General features: G+C 47.1%; 1 protein-coding gene across 1 annotated transcript in view; it reads left to right on the forward strand.

The window, feature by feature from the left end:
* The window catches only part of TENT4B (terminal nucleotidyltransferase 4B), a 114,659-nt gene that overhangs the window by 21,151 nt on the left and 71,973 nt on the right, over positions 1-21,535 (forward strand). The window contains exon 2 of the mRNA XM_033941711.1: positions 15,808-15,931. Coding sequence (XP_033797602.1) covers positions 15,808-15,931 — 124 coding nt within the window. The remainder of the gene's footprint in view (positions 1-15,807; positions 15,932-21,535) is intronic.

Here is a 21,535-nt window from a genome sequence, read left to right on the forward strand (position 1 = left end):
TGAATATCAGGCAGTGGTATTTGAATTGGATTCGTGCTTGTATGGGTAGCCAGTGAGAGTCTAAGAAGGCAGTTGTTATGTGATCATATTTTTTGAGTGAGTAGATCAATCTGAGGGCGGTGTTTTGTATGGTCTGGAGTCGTTTTATCATAGTGGCTGGACAAGGAAGATATAGGGAGTTGCAATAATCCAGCAGACCTAAGACTAGGGATTGGATGATTAGTCTAAATTGTGCTTGGTCAAATCTGATCAATTTCTTTGACTGGGTGAGCAGAGAATTGGATAGAGGATGTGCATTAGATGTGGTATATTTAGATTTTAGCGAAGCCTTTGACAATGTTCCACACAGATGTCTAATAAATTGAGTGCCCTCGGGATGGGTCAAGAACTGGTTGAGTGAAAGGCAACAGAGGGTACTGATCAATGGATATCGCTTTGAGGAAAGGGATGTTACCAGTGGTGTGTCTCGAAGTTCTGTTCTTGGGCCTGTTCTTTTTAACATATAAAGATATTGCTGAAGGGTTGTCAGGGAAGATTTGCCTCTTTGCGGATGATACCAAAAAGTGTAGTTACTTACCTGTTCTTTGTGGACAGCAGGATAGTCAGCCACATATGGGTGTTGTCCCAACAGCTCCCAATTTGCGGATAAGCTCTCCAATAGCTCAGAGAGATTTTTTTCTCTCTCTCTGAGCACGTGCAGTGCCCGAGCACCACCCATTTCCCCCTGCTTCCCCCTAATCCCCAGGATGTTCCTAGCTGTGGCCAGGTCGGCCTTATAGGGAGGTGGGTGGGTTGTGTGGCTGACTATCCTGCTGTCCACGGAGAACCTACGTTACAGGTAAGTAACTACACTTTCTCCTAAGACAAGCAGGATGAGTCAGCCACATATGGGTGACTCCCTAGTTGAGGGATGTACCGAATGGACCTGCGCCTTAGCGCTCTGTGCATCCCTCGCCTCGCTGTGGAGGCCGAACCGGGCAGGTTAAGTTGTGCAAAAAAAGGTCAATAACAACCAGTTGTGAAACTGGTCAATAACAATCAATGAACAGTGAGAAACCAACTGGTCAGCAGTGACAATTTGTACTTGCATGTAACAATTCGTACTTGCATATTCAACATTCAGTCTAGACAGGTAGTACTGGAAGACCTACTTAATATCTATAACACCCTTCTTGATCAGTGTTTGTCAAGGCTGTGCTAGTGGTTGCTGTCACTCCCGGGAGGGAAGGGCCGCTTGCAAGACTGTTCAGCCGAATGCATTCGGGGCGTGGAATGCTATGTCGAGGAAGTAGTGCTTGGTGAAGGTGTGCATGGAGGACCAAGTGGCTGCATCACAGATGTCCTCTATTGGTGTGTGGTGTAGATGAGCTGGAGTGGTGGCTATGGTTCTGAGTTGGTGGGTGTGGGCTCCCACCGGCAGTTCACGCTGCGCTCTTCTATAGGTGAAGGAGATGCACTGGGATAATCTGCGTGAGAGTGTGTGTTGGGTGACCGGCAATCCTGGTCTGTTTTGGTCTTAGGAGACGAACAGTTGTGAGGCTTGTCTGGTCCGTTGTATCCTGTTGATGTAGGTAGTCGGGCCACGCACACAGTCCAGGAGGTGTCACTGAGGTGGCTGTGAGCCTCCCTGTGGGAGATGTAGAGTGCAGGGAGGATGATAGACTGGTTGATGTGAAACTCTGAAGCCACCTTCGGCAAGAATCGGGGGTGGGTTCTGAGCACCACCTTGTCCTCATGGAGGAGTGTGTAGGGGGGTGATGGACCAGGGACTGGATCTCGCTGATACGTCTGGCCAATGCAATGGAGGTCAGGAAGAGGATTTTCCAGGCAAGGGATCTGCCTCCCCCAAAGGTTTGAAGGGGTCGAGGGTGAGCTGATGCAGCTCCAAGTTGTGGTCCCATCCGGGCGGTGGTGGTCTGACGGGTGGGTGCAGATTGGACAGTCCCTTCATGAATTTTGCGATTACTGGGTGCCCCAACATCACTGTGTAGTCTAAGCCAATGTGGTATGCCGCGATCACACTTAGGTGGACCTTGGTGGAAGTGGGTTTTAGGCCCCCCCCCTGAGATAAGCTCAGTAGGTACTGCAGGATGTCCGGTATGGGGCAGTTGTAGTCTGGTATATCTCACTGTGTGCCTGTGCACCAGTAGCGGAACCTTCTCCATTTAACCCATAGCATTTTCTGGTTGAAGGTCTTCTGGCTGCCATAAGAATGTGCTCCATGTCTTGTGGTAGGTTCATCCTCTCAACATCCATGCGGTCAGAACTAGGGAACGCAGGTCGTGGTGGAGAGTAGAGCTCCCATGTTGCATTATGAGATATGTGCTGATCGGAAGGCAGAGATATGTGTGAACCGCTATCCATTGCCGGGGCCAGAATGGGGCAATCATGATCACCGTTGCTCTGTCCTGACGGATTTTCTGCAGGACTTTGGATATGAGAGGTGTTGGCAGGTAGTCGTATAAGAGACGGTGGTTTCAACTCAGAGACAGACTATCGGGGCTGAGATGGCAATGGGTTGGTCTCTTTGAGCAGAAGGTCGTGCATTTTGAGTTCAGTTTGCTCGGTGTGCCCCAGGTCACCGCAGGGTTGAGGGACCACTCTTAGGGATCCAGCTGGCGGCTGAGGCTGTCTGCCAGGTCGTTCTGCACCCCCGGGAGATAAGTTGCCTGAATGGGGCATTGAATGGAGTTGGCGAACTCCCATATGCGGCAAGCTTCCTTGCAGAGTGAGGCTGACCCTGTCCCTCCCTGCTTATTGATGTAGAACATGGCCACCTAGTTGTCTGTTTGGATAAGGACTGTCCTGCCTGTCATCCACTGTTTGAAGGTTTTGAGGGCATTCCCTATGGCCTTGAGCCTCCAGTAGGTTGATATGGAGTGAGGATGCCTGGGCAGACCATGTGTCCCCTGTGCGAGATGGAGAAGGTGTGCCTCCCATCCATGTTTGGAGGCATCCGTGGTGACCACAAGCTGGTGAGGTGGTGGTCTGAATGGTTTCCCCTTCGCTAAGTTATCTCGGGCCATCCACCAGTGAAGCGTCTTATGTATGGGTTGGCGAATGAGTATTTGGGTGGTCAGTGGTTGGGTATGCTGGTTCCAGTGACGTCTGAGGTGCCATTGCAGGGGTCTCATGTGTAGTCTGGTGTGCTGGACAACAAACTAAACTAAACCCCAGTAAGTGGCAAGGGCAGTGCCAGGGAGGATTGCATCCAGAGGGCAAACGACTGGCTGCAGGGATGGTGCAAGGAGATGAACTTTGGGTTCATGCACCATGGAGAGGCATTGCAAGGACTACAGGGACCAGACGGGTTACACCTGACCAGAAGAGGGAAGAACGTCCTTGGACACCTTCTAGCCCGCCTACTACACAGGGCTTTAAACTAGGTAAGTTGGGGCAGGGTACGGGCACAAACAACCTACCTGGCAAGCTAAGCTGCCAATACTTTTTTGAGACTAAGGTAAGTAAACACCGATCTGGGTCAGGGGAGAGTATACACACTTTCAAGTCTGGGGTTGGCTCACATTATAATTCTGGGTCACATTGTAATTCTGGGTCTAAGGGGAGTACACATTGTAATTCTGGGTCTAGGGGGAGTACACATTGTAATTCTGGGTCCAGCGAGAGAACACACATTGCAAATTGTACTAAAGGAATTCAAGTAGCCCAAGCGGGAATACCCCCACAGGGTACACACATTTCCGAGTCTGGGATAGGAACACACTGTAGTTCTGGGTCTGGGGAGTCCAGGATAGGTGCACGTTGTAACTCTGGGTCTAGGGAAAGTACAAAACATGCAAATAATGCTAAAGGTGTCCAAGTAGCTCAAGCGGGAACATCCCCACTGAGACATAACAAACATACAATATGGAGGGCTATGTACGTAAACGCCCACAGTCTGGGAAACAAGATCCTGGAATTAGAAACAGAAATGAGGAATGCCGACCTGGATGTGGTGGCGATATCTGAGACCTGGCTCACGGACTCCCACGGGTGGGACATACCGGGTTACAACTTGCTTCGCCGGGACAGGGAGGGAAAAATGGGAGGAGGTGTAGCATTATATACTAAAGATGACATTAAGGTCACCAGAATCACAGATGTCCACTACACTGGGGAATTCCTTTGGGTAAATTTGGCCAGAGGGAAGGACAAATGCCTGTATCTTGGCGTAATATACAGACCCCCAAGACAACAGGATGATCTAGATATGGAATTAATCGGAGATATAGAGAATATCACGTTGCGTGGGGACACAGTATTGTTAGGTGACTTCAACATGCCTGATGTGGATTGGGACACGCTTTCCTCTGCTTCCGGCAGCAGCAGGAGGCTATGAAGGGAGCAAGACTCAGGCAACTGGTGTTGGAACCAACAAGGGATCAGGCAATACTGGACCTGATACTTACCAATGGAGAAAGTGTCACATAGGTCTCGGTGGGCGACACATTGGCCTCCAGTGACCACAACATGGTATGGTTCAATCTCAGGAAAGGTTTCACTAAATCTACCACACTGACCAAGGTCCTCAAATTCAAGGACACAAACTTCAAAGAAATGGGAGACTTCGTTCACCAGGCGCTACAAAGCCAAGCAGAAACCGATAACGTGGAAGAAATGTGGTTCACTTTGAAAGCCACCATACAAGAAGCAACAAACCGCTATGTTAAAATCAGAAAGTAAACGGCGAAGGGACAATAAGCCACAGTGGTTCTCTGCGGAGATTTCAGACCTCATCAAGGAGAAGAAAAAAGCATTCATCTCTTACAAACAATCAGGGAAACATGACTCTAGGGAAGTCTATCTGGCCAAGTCAAAAGCCGTCAAAACAGCAGTTAGGGAGGCCAAATTCTGCATGGAGGAGTCTCTAGCGAAGAACATCCAGAAAGGAGATAAATCCTTCTTCAGGTATATCAGTGACAGAAATAAGAACTCAGGCGGGATAGTATGTCTTAGGAAACCAGACGGAGACTATGTAGAAGCGGACTCGGATAAAGCCCAACTGTTAAATGAATACTTCTGCTCAGTCTTCACCCGCGAGGCGCCAGGACTCGGCCATCAGCTACAGACAAGGGTTGACGCAGATGACCCGTTTAGTAATTTCGAGTTTACACCCAGCGGTGTCTACTGCGAGCTGTCAAAACTTAAGATTAACAAGGCAATGGGACCTGACAACCTACACCCCAGGGTGCTCAGGGAGTTGTGTGATGTCTTGGCGGAACCGCTATCCGCGCTCTTCAATCTCTCCCTTAGTACGGGTAACGTCCCGTTGGACTGGAAGATGGCTAACGTCATTCCACTCCACAAGAAAGGCTCCAAGATGGAGACAGCAAACTACAGACCGGTGAGTCTCACATCAATAGTGTGCAAACTAATGGAAACTCTAATCAAATGCCATTTGGATACGATACTGAACGAGGAGAATCTACGGGATCCCCGTCAACATGGATTTACTAAGGGGAAATCCTGCCAATCCAACCTGATCAGCTTCTTTGACTGGGTGACGAGGAAGCTGGATGTTGGGGAGTCCCTGGACATCGTATACCTAGACTTCAGTAAAGCATTCGATAGCGTACCACACTGCAGGTTGCTGAACAAGATGAGTTCTATAGGATTGGGCGACACATTGACGAAATGGGTTGGGAACTGGCTTGGAGGAAGGCTTCAGAGGGTAGTGGTGAATGGCACCCCCTCCGAAATGACGGAGGTAATCATTGGAGTGCCGCAGGGCTCGGTCCTGGGCCCAATCCTATTCAACATCTTTATAAGAGACTTGGCAGAAGGGCTGCGAGGTAAAATAACATTATTCGCCGATGACGCCAAACTAAGCAATGTAGTGGGCAAAAGCACAACAGACATAAATTCAATGTCCGACAACATGATGCATGACCTACTCCTACTGGAGCGCTGGTCTAGGTCCAGGCAACTCAGCTTCAATGCCAAAAAATGCAAAGTCATGCACCTGGGCAGCCAAAATCCATGCAAGACTTACACCCTTAATGGCGAGATCCTAACAAGAACTGAAGCAGAACAAGACTTAGGGGTGATCGTCAGTGAGAACATGAAGACTGCCAATCAAGTGGAGCAAGCTTCATCCAAGGCAAGGCAAATCATAGGTTGCATACGCAGGAGTTTCGTCAGCCGTAAGCCTGAAGTCATTATGCCATTGTATAGATCCATGGTGAGGCCTCACCTGGAATACTGTGTGCAATTTTGGAGGCCACATTACCGTAAGGATGTGCTGAGACTGGAGTCGGTCCAGAGAATGGCCCCCCGAATGGTCTCGGGACTCAAGGATCTCCCGTACGAGGAACGGCTGGATAAGTTGCAGCTGTACTCACTCGAGGAACGCAGAGAGAGGGGTGACATGATCGAGACATTCAAGTATCTCACGGGCCGCATCGAAGTGGAAGAAGATATCTTCTTTTTCAAGGGGCCCGCGGCAACAAGGGGGCATCCGTGGAAAATCAGGGGTGGGAAACTGCACGGGGACACCAGGAAATTCTTTTTCACTGAAAGGGTGGTTGATCGCTGGAATAGTCTTCCACTTCAGGTTATTGAGGCCAGCAGCGTGCCTGATTTTAAGGTCAAAAGGGATAGACACGTGGGATCTAGTCACAGAGAAAGGTAGGGGAGGGTCATTGGGGTGGGCAGACTAGATGGGCCGTGGCCCTTATCTGCCGTCTATTTCTATGTTTAAACTAAACTAAACCTTAGATTTGTATACCGCATCATCTCCACATTCGTAGAGCTCGGCACGGTTTACAGGAGATGGGATAGAAAGGAACTACAATGAAGGGTTAGAGGACCAAATATGAAGAGTTTTTTGAGGGCTTAGGATGTCATAGAAGGAAAAAGAATCAGATTTTTGAGAATAACAAAGACCACAGCCGCCATTTGGCCCAGGAGATGCAGGAGGGAGCGTGCTGACAAGCTGCTGGCAGAGATGCGCTGGGCTAGGGATGTCATGGCGTCAATCCGACAGTCCGGTAGAAAGGCCTTGGTCTGTGCGGTGTCGATGACTGCCCCGATGAATCTCTGGGTGGGTATCAGGTGGGATTTTTTTGTAGTTGATGAGGAACTCCAATTCTTGGAGGAGGGTTATGGTGGTTGTCAGGGCTGCCTGGGCCTCCCCTGGTGAGGGGGCCACTATCAGCCAGTCGTTGAGATAGGGAAGGACGCATATCCCTGCAGGTGAAGATGTGCTGCTGCCATTGCCACGCACTTTGTGAACACTCTTGGGGCTGTCGAGAGTCCAAAGGGTAGGGCCTTGTATTGGAAGTGTCTCTCTCAGATCCTGAAGTGAAGATACTTCCTATGGGCTGGATGGGTAGGCAAATGGGTCCTGTAGATCCAGAGAGGCTAGCCAGTCATTGGGCTGTATCAGGGGCAAGACTGTGCCCCGAGAGTGCATCCAGAATCGTTCCTTGTGTATGTTGAGCTTGCAGAGATCCAGGATCAAGCGTTTGTCCTTGTCCATGGGGACGAGGAAGTTCCTGGAGTAAAAACCCCTTGGTGACCTCCTCTGGTTGGCACCCCCTCTATTGATTCTGCCCGAAGCAGGTCCTCTCCTTTCTGCAGGAAAAATTGGGTCGTCAAGATGAAGGGAGACCCGCCCACTCGGGGGGCGTGAGTGGAGACAAATTCAGTATCCCTGCTTGATGATGCTGAAGACCCATTGGTCGGTGGTGATCCTGGACCAAGCCTTCGCAGACAATCTGATCCTGCCTCCCCTGCCCCCTGCTGGTCCGGAGGGTGATCACAGATTCAGTTTTTGTTTTGGGGAGAGGGCTGCCCTTGATTGCCCCTGTCCCTCGGGTGACGCTTGTTTGCATAGCAGTTATATTAATGTTATATTAATCGAGGTTCTGTTCTTGGGCCTGTTCTTTTTAACATATAAACGATATTGCTGAAGGGTTGTCAGGTAAGATTTGCCTCTCTGCGGATGATACCAAAATCTGCAATAGAGTAGACACGCCGGATAGTGTGAATAACATGAAGAAAGACCTGGAAAAGCTTGAAAAATGGTCTGAAATTTGGCAACTAAAATTTAATGCTAAGAAATGCAAGATCATGCATTTGGGCTGCAAAAACCTGAGGAAACGGTACAGTTTAGGGGGGTGAAGAACTTATGTGCATGACAGAAGAGCGGGACTTGGGTGTGATTATATGAGATGATCTTAAGGTGGCTAAACAGGTTTAAAAGCTGACGGGAAAGCTAGAAGGATGCTAGGTTGCATAGGGAGAGGTATTGCCAGTAGGAAAAAGGAAGTATTGATGCCCCTATATAAGACTTTGGTGAGACCTCATTTAGAATATTGTGTACAGTTCTGGAAGCTGCACCTTCAAAAAAATATAAAAAGGATGGACTCTTCTGCATACTAAACTACCAATTAAGCCGCCTTCAGTTGCTTAGGATTTTAATGCTATACTTTCAGCTTTGATGAAGCCTCCCTTTGAACCATTAGCGTCTTCCTCTGTCAAATATCTTGATTGGAAAGTAGCATTTTTAATTGCATCTCATCGGCACGTTGTTGTTAGTAAACGTCAGGCATTACTCTCGAATTTTCCATTCACGTTCTACCATGACAGAGTAGTTCTTCTAATTCATCTTAAGTTCAAGGTCATCTCAGCATTTCATCTGAACCAGGCCATAGTTCTCCCAATCTTTCCAAAACCACATTCTTACCCTGGGGAAGCAGCACTTCACACATTAGACTGTAAGCATGCACTAGCTTATTACTTACATAGAACAAAACCTCACAGAAGTTCACTCAGCTGTTCCTGTCGTTTGATCCTAATAGCCTGGGAGCTCCTGTCACTAAGAGAACTATCTCTACATGGCTGGCGGACTGTATCCTTTTCTGCTATGCTTGGGCTGGACTGCTGCTGGAAGGTCATGTCACTGCACATAAAGTGAAAGCAATGACAACGTCAGTAGCTCATCTACATTTCACTTCCATTGAAGACATCTGTAAAGCAGCTACTTGGTTCTCAATTCATACTTTTACATCCCACTACTGTCTGGAAAATCGTTCCAGGCGGGATAATCGCTTCAGCCAAACAGTTCTACAAAATTTGTTCTTCATTTGATAGCCAACTTCTCTCCACCCTACTTGATTTAAGTAGGGCGTCCCATATGCGAGAATATGCTGCCTGCTTGTCCTGGGATAAAACACCGTTACTTACTTACCTGTAACAGGTGTTATCCGAGGAAAGCAGGCAGATATTCTCACACCCCTCCTACCTTCCCTAGTTGGCTTCTTAGCTTTTTTACCGAACTAATGGTCCTGCGAGCTGATGGGTAGAACTGCACCGGCGCATGAGCAATACGGACAGTCTTGGAACATCAATATTTTTTTAAAGTAACAGTATAACACTGTCCATATTGGGCTCCTTCCAATATGTGAGAATATCTGCCTGCTTTCCTTGGATAACACTTATTACAGATAAGTAACTGTGCTTTCTCAGCTGACACTCTCTGGATCCAGGTGTGTGATAGTTGTCTTCAATGTCCCACCTCAGCTCATATTTTGGTACCTGGTACTTGAATATAAACTGGGATTTTTGGACCGGTTGATGGTGGATGTCGCGAGATTGGGTTTCTTCAGCCATTCAGGAAGCTGAGCAGGAGCGCCAAAGCGCGCTCCTGCTCATTGCTGCTCAGTGGCTGAAGAAACTCGATCTCGCGGCAGCCACCACAGACTGGGTTAGCAGTGGGGCAAGAGCGCGGTAAGCTCGCTCCTGCCCGCTGCACCTCTGGACCATCAGAGATCAACAGAGGAGGTATGAGGACAGGGCAGGGAGGGGGAATAGGGTGCAGAGTCTGCCAGGGGAAGGAATAAAGGAAGGGAGGGGACTGGGTGCAGTATCTGGCAGGAAGGGGGGCTGGGTGAAGAGCCTGACAGGGCAGGGCAGTTGAATATTAAGCCGCCTGACTTATATTCGAGTAAACCATTTTTCCTCCTTTTTGGGGGGAAAATGGAGGTCTCGAGTTATATTCAAGTATATATGGTAAGTGACTAGCTCAGTCATAAGGAGCTGCAGTGGGAATCAAACCCAATTTCCTGGCTTCTTAGGCCATTCACTAATTGGGCTGCTCCCACTTTCTGTGGGATTTGATGTTTCTAGACTTGATGACCACCAGGAGAATCCTAAGGTAAATGAGTTCTTCAATCACTAGAAAGAGCCTACTTATCTGGACCTAGATGCTCTTTTCTTGCCATAGCCAGATGACTGGTTACTTTGTCTTTTGTTCTCTTAGGCTTCTGTGGCTGGCATCATGATTGTTGCAGTTGGCTGGGTAGGTAGAACCAACATTTCAGCCACAATATGATGGCTGAAACATCAGTTCTACCTACTCAGATGTGGTGAGATCTGGACAACAATTACTTCCTTTTCTCCTTGGCTGAAAGACAGAGTAGTAGAAAGGTTACATCTTTACAGGTTCATTCTAGTAGCCCCAGATTAGCCAAAATGGCCATGGTATGCAGATCTGATTCAGCTTCTGGTTGGCAAACATTACACCGAATTTCTAGACCACATAACCACAAAGTTCCATGCTGTTTATAAAATTTTATTAAAAAGACACAATAAAAAATATTAAATCAGAAGTTTTAGCAAGAAGAAAATTTTCAATTATGTTCTGAATTATTCGTAAGAAATTTTGAAAAAATAAGTTCATAAGAAGAAGATATACATATTAAATGCCGAAAATTTTTGTCATGATGTGCTGCTTGATAGATATTTCTTACTTTTGCATCCTTTAACTGATGGAAAAACAAACAGAGTGTGTGACTTTCTACTATTCTTGTAAGGTGTGCTATAAGGATTATGTTAGCTAGATATGATGGAGCTAATCCAAAGTCAACTTTATAATATGGACATCCCAACTTGAAAACAACTCGTGCCTCCACTGGGAGCCAATGCAGTTCACAATAAAGTGGAGTCACGTGATCATATTTCTTCAGACCATAAATTAGTCTGACCGCAGTATTCTGTATCAGTTTGATTCTGGCCATATTTGTCTTGGTGCTTGACAAGTAGATGATATTACAGTAATCGAGAAGACTTAAACAGCCAGTGTGTCTCACTCAGAGTTGAGTTAAGTAGGGGGATGTTGCTCTGGCAGGGCCCAGTGTTAATAGAAGATTCATTCCTCTTTTGTCTTAAGCTTGGCTGTTGAAAGGGCGCTGTTGAGACACAAGCGGTTTCCAGATTTGGTTAATACTATTCTGATTCAGGTTTGGTTATGCTCTGCCTCAGCAGCCTATGCGAGAGTTTGGTAAAGGTTTGAGAACTGGTGTAAGGATAAGGCGATTTCACGTTTTTTTTTCTCCGGATTGACTTGGTCTAGTACGGGGGTCGGCAACCTGCGGCTCCAGAGCCGCATGCGGCTCTTTTCCACCTTTGCTGCGGCTCCGGTAGTGTGTCACGCAGGCATGCACCTTACAAGTCCAGCGTCGCGGCGGGAAATAGCCATGCTGAGCAGTAAGCTCAGCACATACACAGATGACTGAGCTCACTGCTCAGCATGGCTATTTCCCGCCGCGACGCTGGACTTGTAAGGTGCACGCCTGAAAAAGAAATAATCCTGGCCGGGGTCGGTGTCATGCTCCGGAGATCTACAGCCTTCCTATCTCCCTCTCCCTTCTACCTGCTTCCGGCCACATCCCCTGCTCCGCGGCTCTCTTCGGCAACTCAGCAGCAGCGATCGACACAAGCTTCTGACGTCGGGGCCTACCCTCTGCGAGTCCCGCTTGTTTCAACTTCCTTTTTCCACAAAGGCGGGACTCGTAGAGGGAAGGCCTCGATGTCGGCAGCTTGTCTTGATCACTGCTGCTGACGAGTTGCTGAAGAGAGCCGCGGAGCAGGGGGGTGTTGCCAGGTGCAGGTAGAAGGGAGAGGGCCAGATGCAGGACTCGTGGGCGAGGGAGGAGAAGAGAGAGAGAAAGAGAGAGGGGAGGGAAACAAAAGGAAATCTTTCATACTGGGCTGGGCCGGAGTGGAGGGAGGGTGGAAAGATTCTAGCTACAGGGTGCAGTAACAAAGGAAAAGGGGGGGAAAGCTGAAAATGGAGATAGTGACACAAAGAAGAGAAAGGGTAAGCAGGACCTACTGAATAAGGATAGAGATACAGAGGGGACATGAAGAGGAGGTGAAATAGAGACATAGAAGTAATGCTGAAAAAGTGTGGGGGGGGAGATAAAGACATTGAAAGGGCAAATGGTGAACATGGCGTAAAGATAAGGACAGAGACAAATGAAGATTCAGAAAAAGTGATGAGATAGGGATATAGGTGAGATGGACACAAAGAAGGGTGATGCTGGAAAATAGGTGGAATGGTAATTCTGACAGACACAGAAGGGAAATGCTGGATCAAGGAGAGATGGGGCTCAGGCTGGATGGAATGAGGAGAAATGCCTTGTTGGCCCGGAACTTCCTCTCCTGTGTCAGAATTGACGTCAGGGAGCGGAATGCTGGTCAGCGCAACACTTCTGCAGGGAAAGCTTGGGACGGCGGTGGCTTGGGGGCTGTTCCCCAATTGCGGTGGCAGCAAACCGAGTGGCTTGGGGGAGGGCACGGAGACAGAAAGAAGGGGGAACAGGGAGACAGAAAGAAAAAGTTGGGGGAGAGAATGAGGTCTGGAGGAGAGGAAACATACAGGAGGCTGAAAGAAAGGAAGAAAGATTGGATGCACAGTCAGAAGAAGAAAGTGCAACCAGAGACTCATGAAATCACCAAATAGCAAAGGTAGGAAAAATGATTTTATTTTCAATTTAGTGATCCTGTATATAGCATTAAGATAAGAAACAATATATGCAGTGTTAGATTTGTTTTATAATGGTTTTGCGGCTCCAAGTTTTTTTTTCTTTTCGAAAACGGGTCCAAGTGGCTCTTTATGTCTTAAAGGTTGCAGACCCCTGGTCTAGTATATCTGCAATTTGGTTTGGAGATGTGCTAGGTTTGCTTGAAGGTTCAGGTGGCAGCACTGACATGTTTTAGAGCAGTGTTCTTCAACCTTTTTACACCCGTGGACCAGCAGAAATAAAAGAATTATTTTGTGGACCGGCAAACTACTAAGACCGAAATAAAAAAACATATTTTCGCCCCGTCTCCGCAAGCTCGGTCCCCACAAACCATCTGATCCCATCTGCACAAGCCTCAGTTATGATTTTATATTGAACGTATTTTATTAAAGTATAAAAAGAAACAATATTCTGTACAATTGTCATTTTATAAATATAAATATTCAGAGCAAGGACCAACAAAACCCCTGTCTCCCCTCCCCTTCACATATATCCCCTCTACTATCAAGAAAACTGAACAAGCCAAATTATTACAGAATGCTACACAGAAATATCATGCTAACAGAATACTGCAGTCACACATGATAGGAATAGTGTTAGGCTTTGCAGTCCCCAGTTATGTCTCTAGCAGGATATATATTTTCAAATCTGATATATTGTAATGACAAAATAGAAATAAAATGATTTTTTTCTACCTTTTATGGTCTCTGCTTTCATCTTCTTTCCACTCTTCCTTCCAGCATCTGCCCATTCCATCCACTGTCTGGCCTCTCCCCCTTCCATATGTATCTGACTTCTTTCTATGCCGCTCTCCCCTTTCCATCCAGCCTGTGCCTCCTCTCTCCTTTTTACATCATTCATTCCAGCTTCACTGCTTTCTTCATTTTTATCTCTCCTACACCAGATCTAGCATCTTTATCCCTCTCTCATTTCTCTGCTGACCCCCTTTCCAGCATCAATCTCTCTTTACTTTCTCATTCCTGTCTCTCCCCTTTCCCTCCTCTAGTCTCCCTGCCAGCTATTTCCTTCCTTTTTACCTTCTCCCTTCCCCCTATCCAACAGTAGCTCTCTTCCCATCTCTTTCCCTCTTCCCCTCCCAGCAGCATCTCTCTTTCTACCTCTCTCCAGGTGCAGTAGCAGCTCTCCCTTTATCCATCAGCTTCCCAGCCTCCAACAGTGGCTTCCTCTCCTTCCAGCAGCTCTCAGTACTTGCCTGCAGCAGTGATTTCCTTAGGCAGCCTTGGGTCCGTTGCCGCCTCTGAGGAAAGGGGAAGTTGCCAAAGTGAATCACTGCCCTGGTAAGTACAGAGCTGCTAGGAGAGGAGACAGTCACTGTCTTACTCCTGCTGTGCCCTGCACATTCGCGAACCCGCCCCCCCCAAGCCGGCAAAAACAGCTTTGCACCGCAGGCCCTGCCGCCCAAAACGAGCCGGAGGCCCCTACCCGCCGCATCCTGCACGTGGGCAGACTCAACACAAACGCTGCTGATGGCCCCAATCGACATGCTGACCTCCCCGCGCACGCTGACCATCTCCTCTCTGCTTGCACTTTACCCGCGGCCCTCTTCGGCGACTCAGCAGGGGCAGCGATCAAGACAGGCTGCCAACGTCGGGACCTTCCCTCTCTGAGTCCCGCCTATTTTGTTTCAACTTCCTGTTTCCGCATAGGCGAGACTCACAGAGGGAATGGCCGACGTCGGCAGCCTGTCCTGATCGCCCGAGGCTGGGAGGAACAGAAGATTTCTGCGAACACCACCGGGGCAGGAAATTTAACGTCGTCCATCTTGCTGGTCCTGTGCAGACCGGCAGGAATTTTCTGCAGACCGGCATCGGTCCGCGGACCAGCGGTTGAAGAACTGTGCTCTAGACCACCAGGGATTCCAGCGGCAGAGGAGGTTCGATAGACAGGACAGGGAGGGAGGGAGGGAAGTGGGTTGTGTACAGTGCCTGACAGGGAGGGGGCTGGGTGCAGAGCCTGACAGAGGATGAAGGGGAGGGGGCTGGGTGCAGATCCTGGCAGGGCACATGAATATTAAGCCACCAGCCTTGTATTCGAGTCAACCATTTTTCCTCCTTTTTTAGGGGAAAATGGGGGTCTCGATTTATATTTGGATCGACTTATATTCAAGTATATAAGGTAATTGGACTTTGCTGTGGTTATATTGAACATTATGGTGAACTTTGTGAGCATTGCATGAATATTGCATTGAGAACATTGTTGTTTTTTGGGGGGAGGTTTTGGTTGGGTTTTTTTTTTTTTTTTTTTTTGCATTTTGGAGGTGTCTTGAGATTTTTTTGGGGGGAGGGGGGTTTCTTAATACTGTAAAAAAAAATGAAATTAGCAAGCAAAAGGATTTGTTGTTAGATGGTAGTTATACTGTTGCTATCCTATTTTTGGAATTTAGTTTTTCTTATTTTGGGGATCTGGTTTTGTGCATACCATGACAGTAGTGCACCTCACTCCTAAGCTTGGATATGTGGACTATGATTTCAATTTCTCAAATGTACTGCTAATACTTTCTATAAAACTTGTATTATGCCAGAGAGCTTCCATCTGGAGTTCATAAGGTTAAATATTTTGGGCAAGATGTATTTGGAAATAGCCTGTAGCACACAACAAGATAGGAAATAAATTCTTCTGTTAAATTTGTCTTGGTCTATGACTGATTTTTTTTGGTACTTGAGAATCTTTCTTTGTTGACAGAGTTCACAGCATAAGCATTTGGTGATGATATCTCTATCAATGTTGTGCTTTTCTCCTTCATCACTTTCCTGATTTTTCTTGCATTCAGCTTTTTATTGGTCAGAAGGGCACAGGAGTTCATAACCTTTGGCCTTCAGGTTATAATAGCAGTGCTTTTTCTGGATAAAGATGTCCATGTTTGCAGTTTCCAGTGAATGAAGTGTGCCACTTTATTTGCTTTTCTGTTTAGAACTTTTGTTGTATCAGAGCTTTGAGTTTCAATTCGGATGTCTTTCTTTTGTTTTGGTTTTTTTAGACTTCATGAAGAAATCATAGATTTTTACAAGTATATGTCACCCAGAACTGAAGAAGAAAAAATGCGAATGGAAGTGGTGAACAGAATAGAAAACGTGATTAAGGAACTGTGGCCCAGTGCAGACGTAAGTAGCTATAAGAAATTATTTTGTTTAAATTGTTACTGAGATCTTTTTTTGTGTGTGTGTGTATATGCCGGGTGGCATGAAAAAGTAGCTGGGTGGGGCAGGATGGGGAAATTTGGTGGTGGGGAAAATTAAGGGCTCCTTTTACTAAGCTTCAATAGCATTTTTAGCGCGTGCAGAATTGCCACGCTACATGGCTAGAACTAACGCCAGCTCAATGTTGGCGTTAGCGTCTAGCATGTGCGGCAATTCTGCGCGAGCTAAGCGCACGGTAAAACCGCTATCGCAGCTTAGTAAAAGGAGCCCTAAATGTGTACTATTTGTATTAGTTAAATATTATTAGTTATTTTTCAATGCTCAATATGACTGCCTTTCTTAAGGTTTGACACTTGTTCCATAATATATATATTAAATTTAAGAAGTATCCAATTCTAGAACTGAATAATTAGATATTTGCCCTCTTTCAAATGGTATAGAGCAGCTTCTCTCAAACTTTTTTAACTCCGGCACACTAAAGGGAGCAAATGTTTTTTGTGGCACACTAAATGCAGCAAATGTTTTTCATGGCTGGACAAAATTTCTGGGGAGAACACTGATGCCGTTAGTTTTCAAGGTCCAATCACGTCAAAGAATGATGCTTATCTGGGCAGTTTTATAATAAAACGAATGGATAAGATAACATGAGAAGTGAAATTGTCATGAATCGGAGGGATACATACCCTGTAGGTCCTAAAAGCAGGCTTGTGGGTTAGATATAAACTATGAAGGCAGTGGCATACCTAGCATATGTAAAAATAACCCGGAAAAGTGAAAAAACAACAATGTTATAGCAAACACTTTCACTAGAAATATGAATAGGATGTCATGAAAAGTTAGTGCTGCTATAGTTCCAATTAAGGGAGTTTCAAATCACTGGAGGAAAAAGCCTCAGATTGGAACCCTTCCACCACCACAATGGTGGTCCAAGGTGGTCGGGCGAACACCTCACTGGCAAAAAACCTCCAGACCAGCTCCCAACAATAGTGAACTTAAAGCAGGACTATGGTATAAAGATAGAGGAAAATTTCCACTTTCAAATAGGTTGATCGGTACACCGATCAACCTATTTGATAAGTGGAAATTTTCCTCTATCTTTATACCATAGTCCTGCTTTAAGTTCACTATTGTTGGGAGCTGGTCTGGAGGTTTTTTGCCAGTGAGGTGTTCGCCCGACCACCTTGGACCACCATTGTGGTGGTGGAAGGGTTCCAATCTGAGGCTTTTTCCTCCAGTGATTTGAAACTCCCTTAATTGGAACTATAGCAGCACTAACTTTTCATGACATCCTATTCATATTTCTAGTGAAAGTGTTTGCTATAACATACCTAGCATATGTGACACCCGAGGCCCATCATTTTTTGACACCCCCCCATCTGTATGAAAAACATGATTTTTAGTAACAATCTACACATCACACAAGAGTGTACCTAGGAAAAGGCAGCATCTTACATATTGCAGTGAGCAGTACATCAATACACCCATTGTAAAACTAAACAAGCCAGACTAGTACAGATCAATCCTACACAGTCAATCCTAACTGAAAACTATGTCTTTCGAACACACCTTCGCCTAGTATGGAATATGTAATCACAAACTAACCCCTCTCCCTTTTACAAACTGTAATGTGGTTTTTAGCCATGGTGGTAACAGTTCAGACTCTCATAGAATTCTGAGCAATTACCACCATGGCCGGTGCTAAAAAAAAACGCTCTACAGTTTTGTAAAAGGGGATAAAATAGAAAAACGTGGACAAAGGTTAAATTGAACCACCAAGAAGCTGGACTCTGCATACAATGCAACACCACAGAAACAGCGATGTATCTCCCCTAAAGCAAAAAAAAAAAAAATAAATATAATTTTTTTCTAACATAGTAGATGACGGCAGATAACGACCCGAATGGTCCATCCAGTCTGCCCAACCTGATTCAATTAAAATTTTTTTTTTTTTAAATTTTTTCTTCTTAGCTATTTCTGGGCAAGAATCCAAAGCTTTACCCGGTGCTGTGCTTGGGTTCCAACTGCCGAAATCTCTGTTAAGACTTACTCCAGCCCATCTACACCCTCCCAGCCATTGAAGCCCTCCCCTGCCCATCCTCCACCAAACGGCCATACACAGACACAGACCGTGCAAGTCTGCCCAGTAACTAGCCTAGTTCAATATTTAATATTTTCTAAATCTTCTGTGTTCATCCCCGCTTCTTTGAACTCAGTCACAGTTTTACTCTCCACCACCTCTCTCGGGAGCGCATTCCAGTCATCCACTACCCTCTCCGTAAAGTAGAATTTCCTAACATTGCCCCTGAATCTACCACCCCCTCAACCTCAAATTATGTCCTCTGGTTTTACCATTTTCCTTTCTCTGGAAAAGATTTTGTTCTACGTTAATACCCTTCAAGTATTTGAACGTCTGAATCATATCTCCCCTGTCTCTCCTTTCCTCTAGAGTATACATATTCAGGGCTTCCAGTCTATCCTCATACGTCTTCTGGCGCAAGCCTCCTATCATTTTCGTCGCCCTCCTCTGGACCGCCTCAAGTCTTCTTACGTCTTTTGCCAGATACGGTCTCCAAAACTGAACACAGTACTCCAAGTGGGGCCTCACCAATGACCTGTACAGGGGCATCAACACCTTCTTCCTTCTACTGACTACGCCTCTCTTTATACAGCCCAGCATCCTTCTGGCAGCAGCCACTGCCTTGTCACACTGTTTTTTCGCCTTTAGATCTTCGGACACTATAACCCCAAGGTCCCTCTCCCCGTCCGTGCATATCAGCTTCTCTCCTCCCAGCATATACGGTTCCTTCCTATTATTAATCCCCAAATGCATTACTCTGCATTTCTTTGCATTGAATTTTAGTTGCCAGGCATTAGACCATTCCTCTAACTTTTGCAGATCCTTTTTCATATTTTCCACTCCCTCTTCGGTGTCTACTCTGTTACAAATCTTGATATCATCTGCAAAAAGGCACACTTTTCCTTCTAACCCTTCAGCAATGTCACTCACAAACATATTGAACAGGATTGTTGATGCAGCGGCCACGTGTCAGAATCAAGCGTGGGCTTGGGTCTCCGGCAATGGCGGGAGAGCTGCGGCGTTCCGGTAGTTTATTTCCAGCTGACTTTGGTTAGGGTATGCCGAGGCTTCTCTCCTTTCCGGTTCAGACAAGTTGTATGTGTTTCACCAGCTTTGGGACAAGCTTGGGCAGCTTTATATGTCTATGTCTGTGTTCCTGCTGTACTCCCTTGAAGGAAGCTGCTTGTTTAATCAGACTCTGGGGTTAGCACTCAAGGGGTTTACCAGAGAGACTCTGACCTGTGCTAGGTCACCCAGTCTCGGTTTGTCTCCGGACTGGGGCGACATACGGCAACTCACGGCACGGTGAGATCAGCAGTAAGATAGTGCCCTGTATTTCACACAGGTATCTCATTGTCTCTCTTGGGGTCCCTGCAGATTGAGCCTTTGTCTGTTGGTAACTGTCCTTATTTGGGCCTCTGTGCTGAGCTGCATGTGTCTAGTAGTGGCACAGGATATATATGCCTAAAGGTAGTACAAACAGTTTCCAAGTTCGGGCTGTCTCTGTTGGCATAATGACACTGCACATCTTCCTGCGGCCAGGACTCTCTTTCTCTATTTCTGAGGGGGCCTGGACTTCAGATTTCCATGCTTATCACGCTGGTTTCTCCTGTCACCATTTTCTCATGGCACATGCTAGACGGGCCCTCCCGAACAGACAGGAAGGGCTGTACAGCTCCTTTTAACCAGGAGCCAGTTACCTATTCTATCAAACCCGCGGAGGATCATGCGCAATGTGGCTGTTAGCCTCATCCCTGAAGCTCTCATTAGTAGAGAATGACACGGTGGCGGTTTACCCGCGGCTACCGCGTTTAGCCGCGGGTAACCCGCCAAAAATGGGGAATGAAAATTAGCAGCCTCTGCGGGGATGGGGACAAGGCCATCACCGCCCCGTGGAGCGGTGAATGGTTTTGTCACCGCAGTGAGGCATAAAGGATCGTGTGGTCCCCGTAGCCCCCACCCGCACGCCGGCTCGATCGTTTAACCAGCTTCCTCTCTCCATCTCACCTTAGTTTGCCGGCTTTCTTTTTCGGCGAACGCAACTCTTTCAAAAGAGCCGCACGGCTGCTCAGTATTCAATCTTCTGCTCTGACCCAACCGGAAACAGGAAGTTGCAGCAGAGCAGAAGATTGAACTTTGAGCAGCCGCACCGATCGCCGAAAAAGAAAACCGGCAAACTAAGGAGAGCTGGAGAGCAGTAGCGTACCAAGGGGGGGGGGGCGGGAGGGGCGAAAAAGGTAATGGCTCCAGGCCTTGGAGCACCGAGGCAGACCGCTTCTCCCTCCTCCCAGCCGAACCCCCGCTGCCCTCCTATCTCTCCCCCCCCAAGTGAACCTTTCCGACCCTCCCAGCGAAAGCAGCAAACCTCCCTCCAGTAGCGTCGGCTTTCTCCTCCCTCTGCCGCATCACTGATGATGTCATCAGTGACGCGGCAGAGGGAGGAGAAAGCCGCGAAGGAGGTTTGCTGCTCTCGCTGGGAGGGTCGGAAAGGTTCACGGGGGGGGGGGAGATAGGAGGCTCAGCGGGGGTTCGGCTGGGAGGGGGGAGAAGCGGACTGCCTCGGTGCTCCATTACCTTCTTCGGGCAGCAACAGCATTTACAATTCGCTGCTGTTGCCAGCTTCAGGCCTTGTTCTCTGCCGGGTCCTGCCTACTTCCTGTTTTCATGAAGACAGGACCCGACAGAGAGGAAGGCCTGAAACCGGCAACAGCAGTGAATTGTGAATGCTGCTGCTGCCCGATGAAGTTCAGGACATCGGGGAAGGAGCAGGGATAAATCGGCTGCTGGCTTGGGAGTGAGGGTAGGGAAAGAATCGTGGAAGTGGAGAAATTGGCACGATGGCTTTGTGGGGGCTAGAGGGAGAGAGAAAGAAAGGAAAAAATAAAGAGGGGGGGCCAGGGGGAGAGAGAAAGAAAGGCAGAAATAAAGAGGGGTCAGGGGGAGAGAGAAAGAAAGGCAGAAAGAAAGAGGGGGACCAAGGGGAGAGAGAAAGAAAGGCAGAAATAAAGAGGGGGTCAAGAGGGAGAGAAAGAAAGGCAGAAATAAAGAGGGGGGCCAGGGGGAGAGAGAAAGAAAGAGGGGGGGCAGGAGAAGAAAGAAGGACCAGAGACTCATGAAATCACCAGACAAAAAGGTAGGAAAAATGATTTTATTTTCAACTTAGTGATCAAAATGTGTCCGTTTTGAGAATTTATATCTGCTGTCTATATTTTGCACTATGGCCCCCTTTTACTAAAACGCAATAGCGGTTTTTAGCGCAGGGAGCCTATGAGCGTCGAGAGCAGCGTGAGGCATTCAGCGCAGCTCCCTGCGCTAAAAACCGCTATCGCAGTTTAATAAAAAGAGAGGGGGAATATGTGTCTATTTTTGTATAGTTGTTAGTGAGGTGACATTGCATAAAGTCATCTGCCTTGACCTCTTTGAAAACCCGCGGAATATAAATGATAATTAACATTTTCTCTGCGTACAGCGTGCTTTGTGTTTTTAAAATT

This window comes from Geotrypetes seraphini, chromosome 4, assembly GCF_902459505.1.
Source record: "Geotrypetes seraphini chromosome 4, aGeoSer1.1, whole genome shotgun sequence".
Lineage (NCBI taxonomy): Eukaryota > Metazoa > Chordata > Amphibia > Gymnophiona > Dermophiidae > Geotrypetes > Geotrypetes seraphini.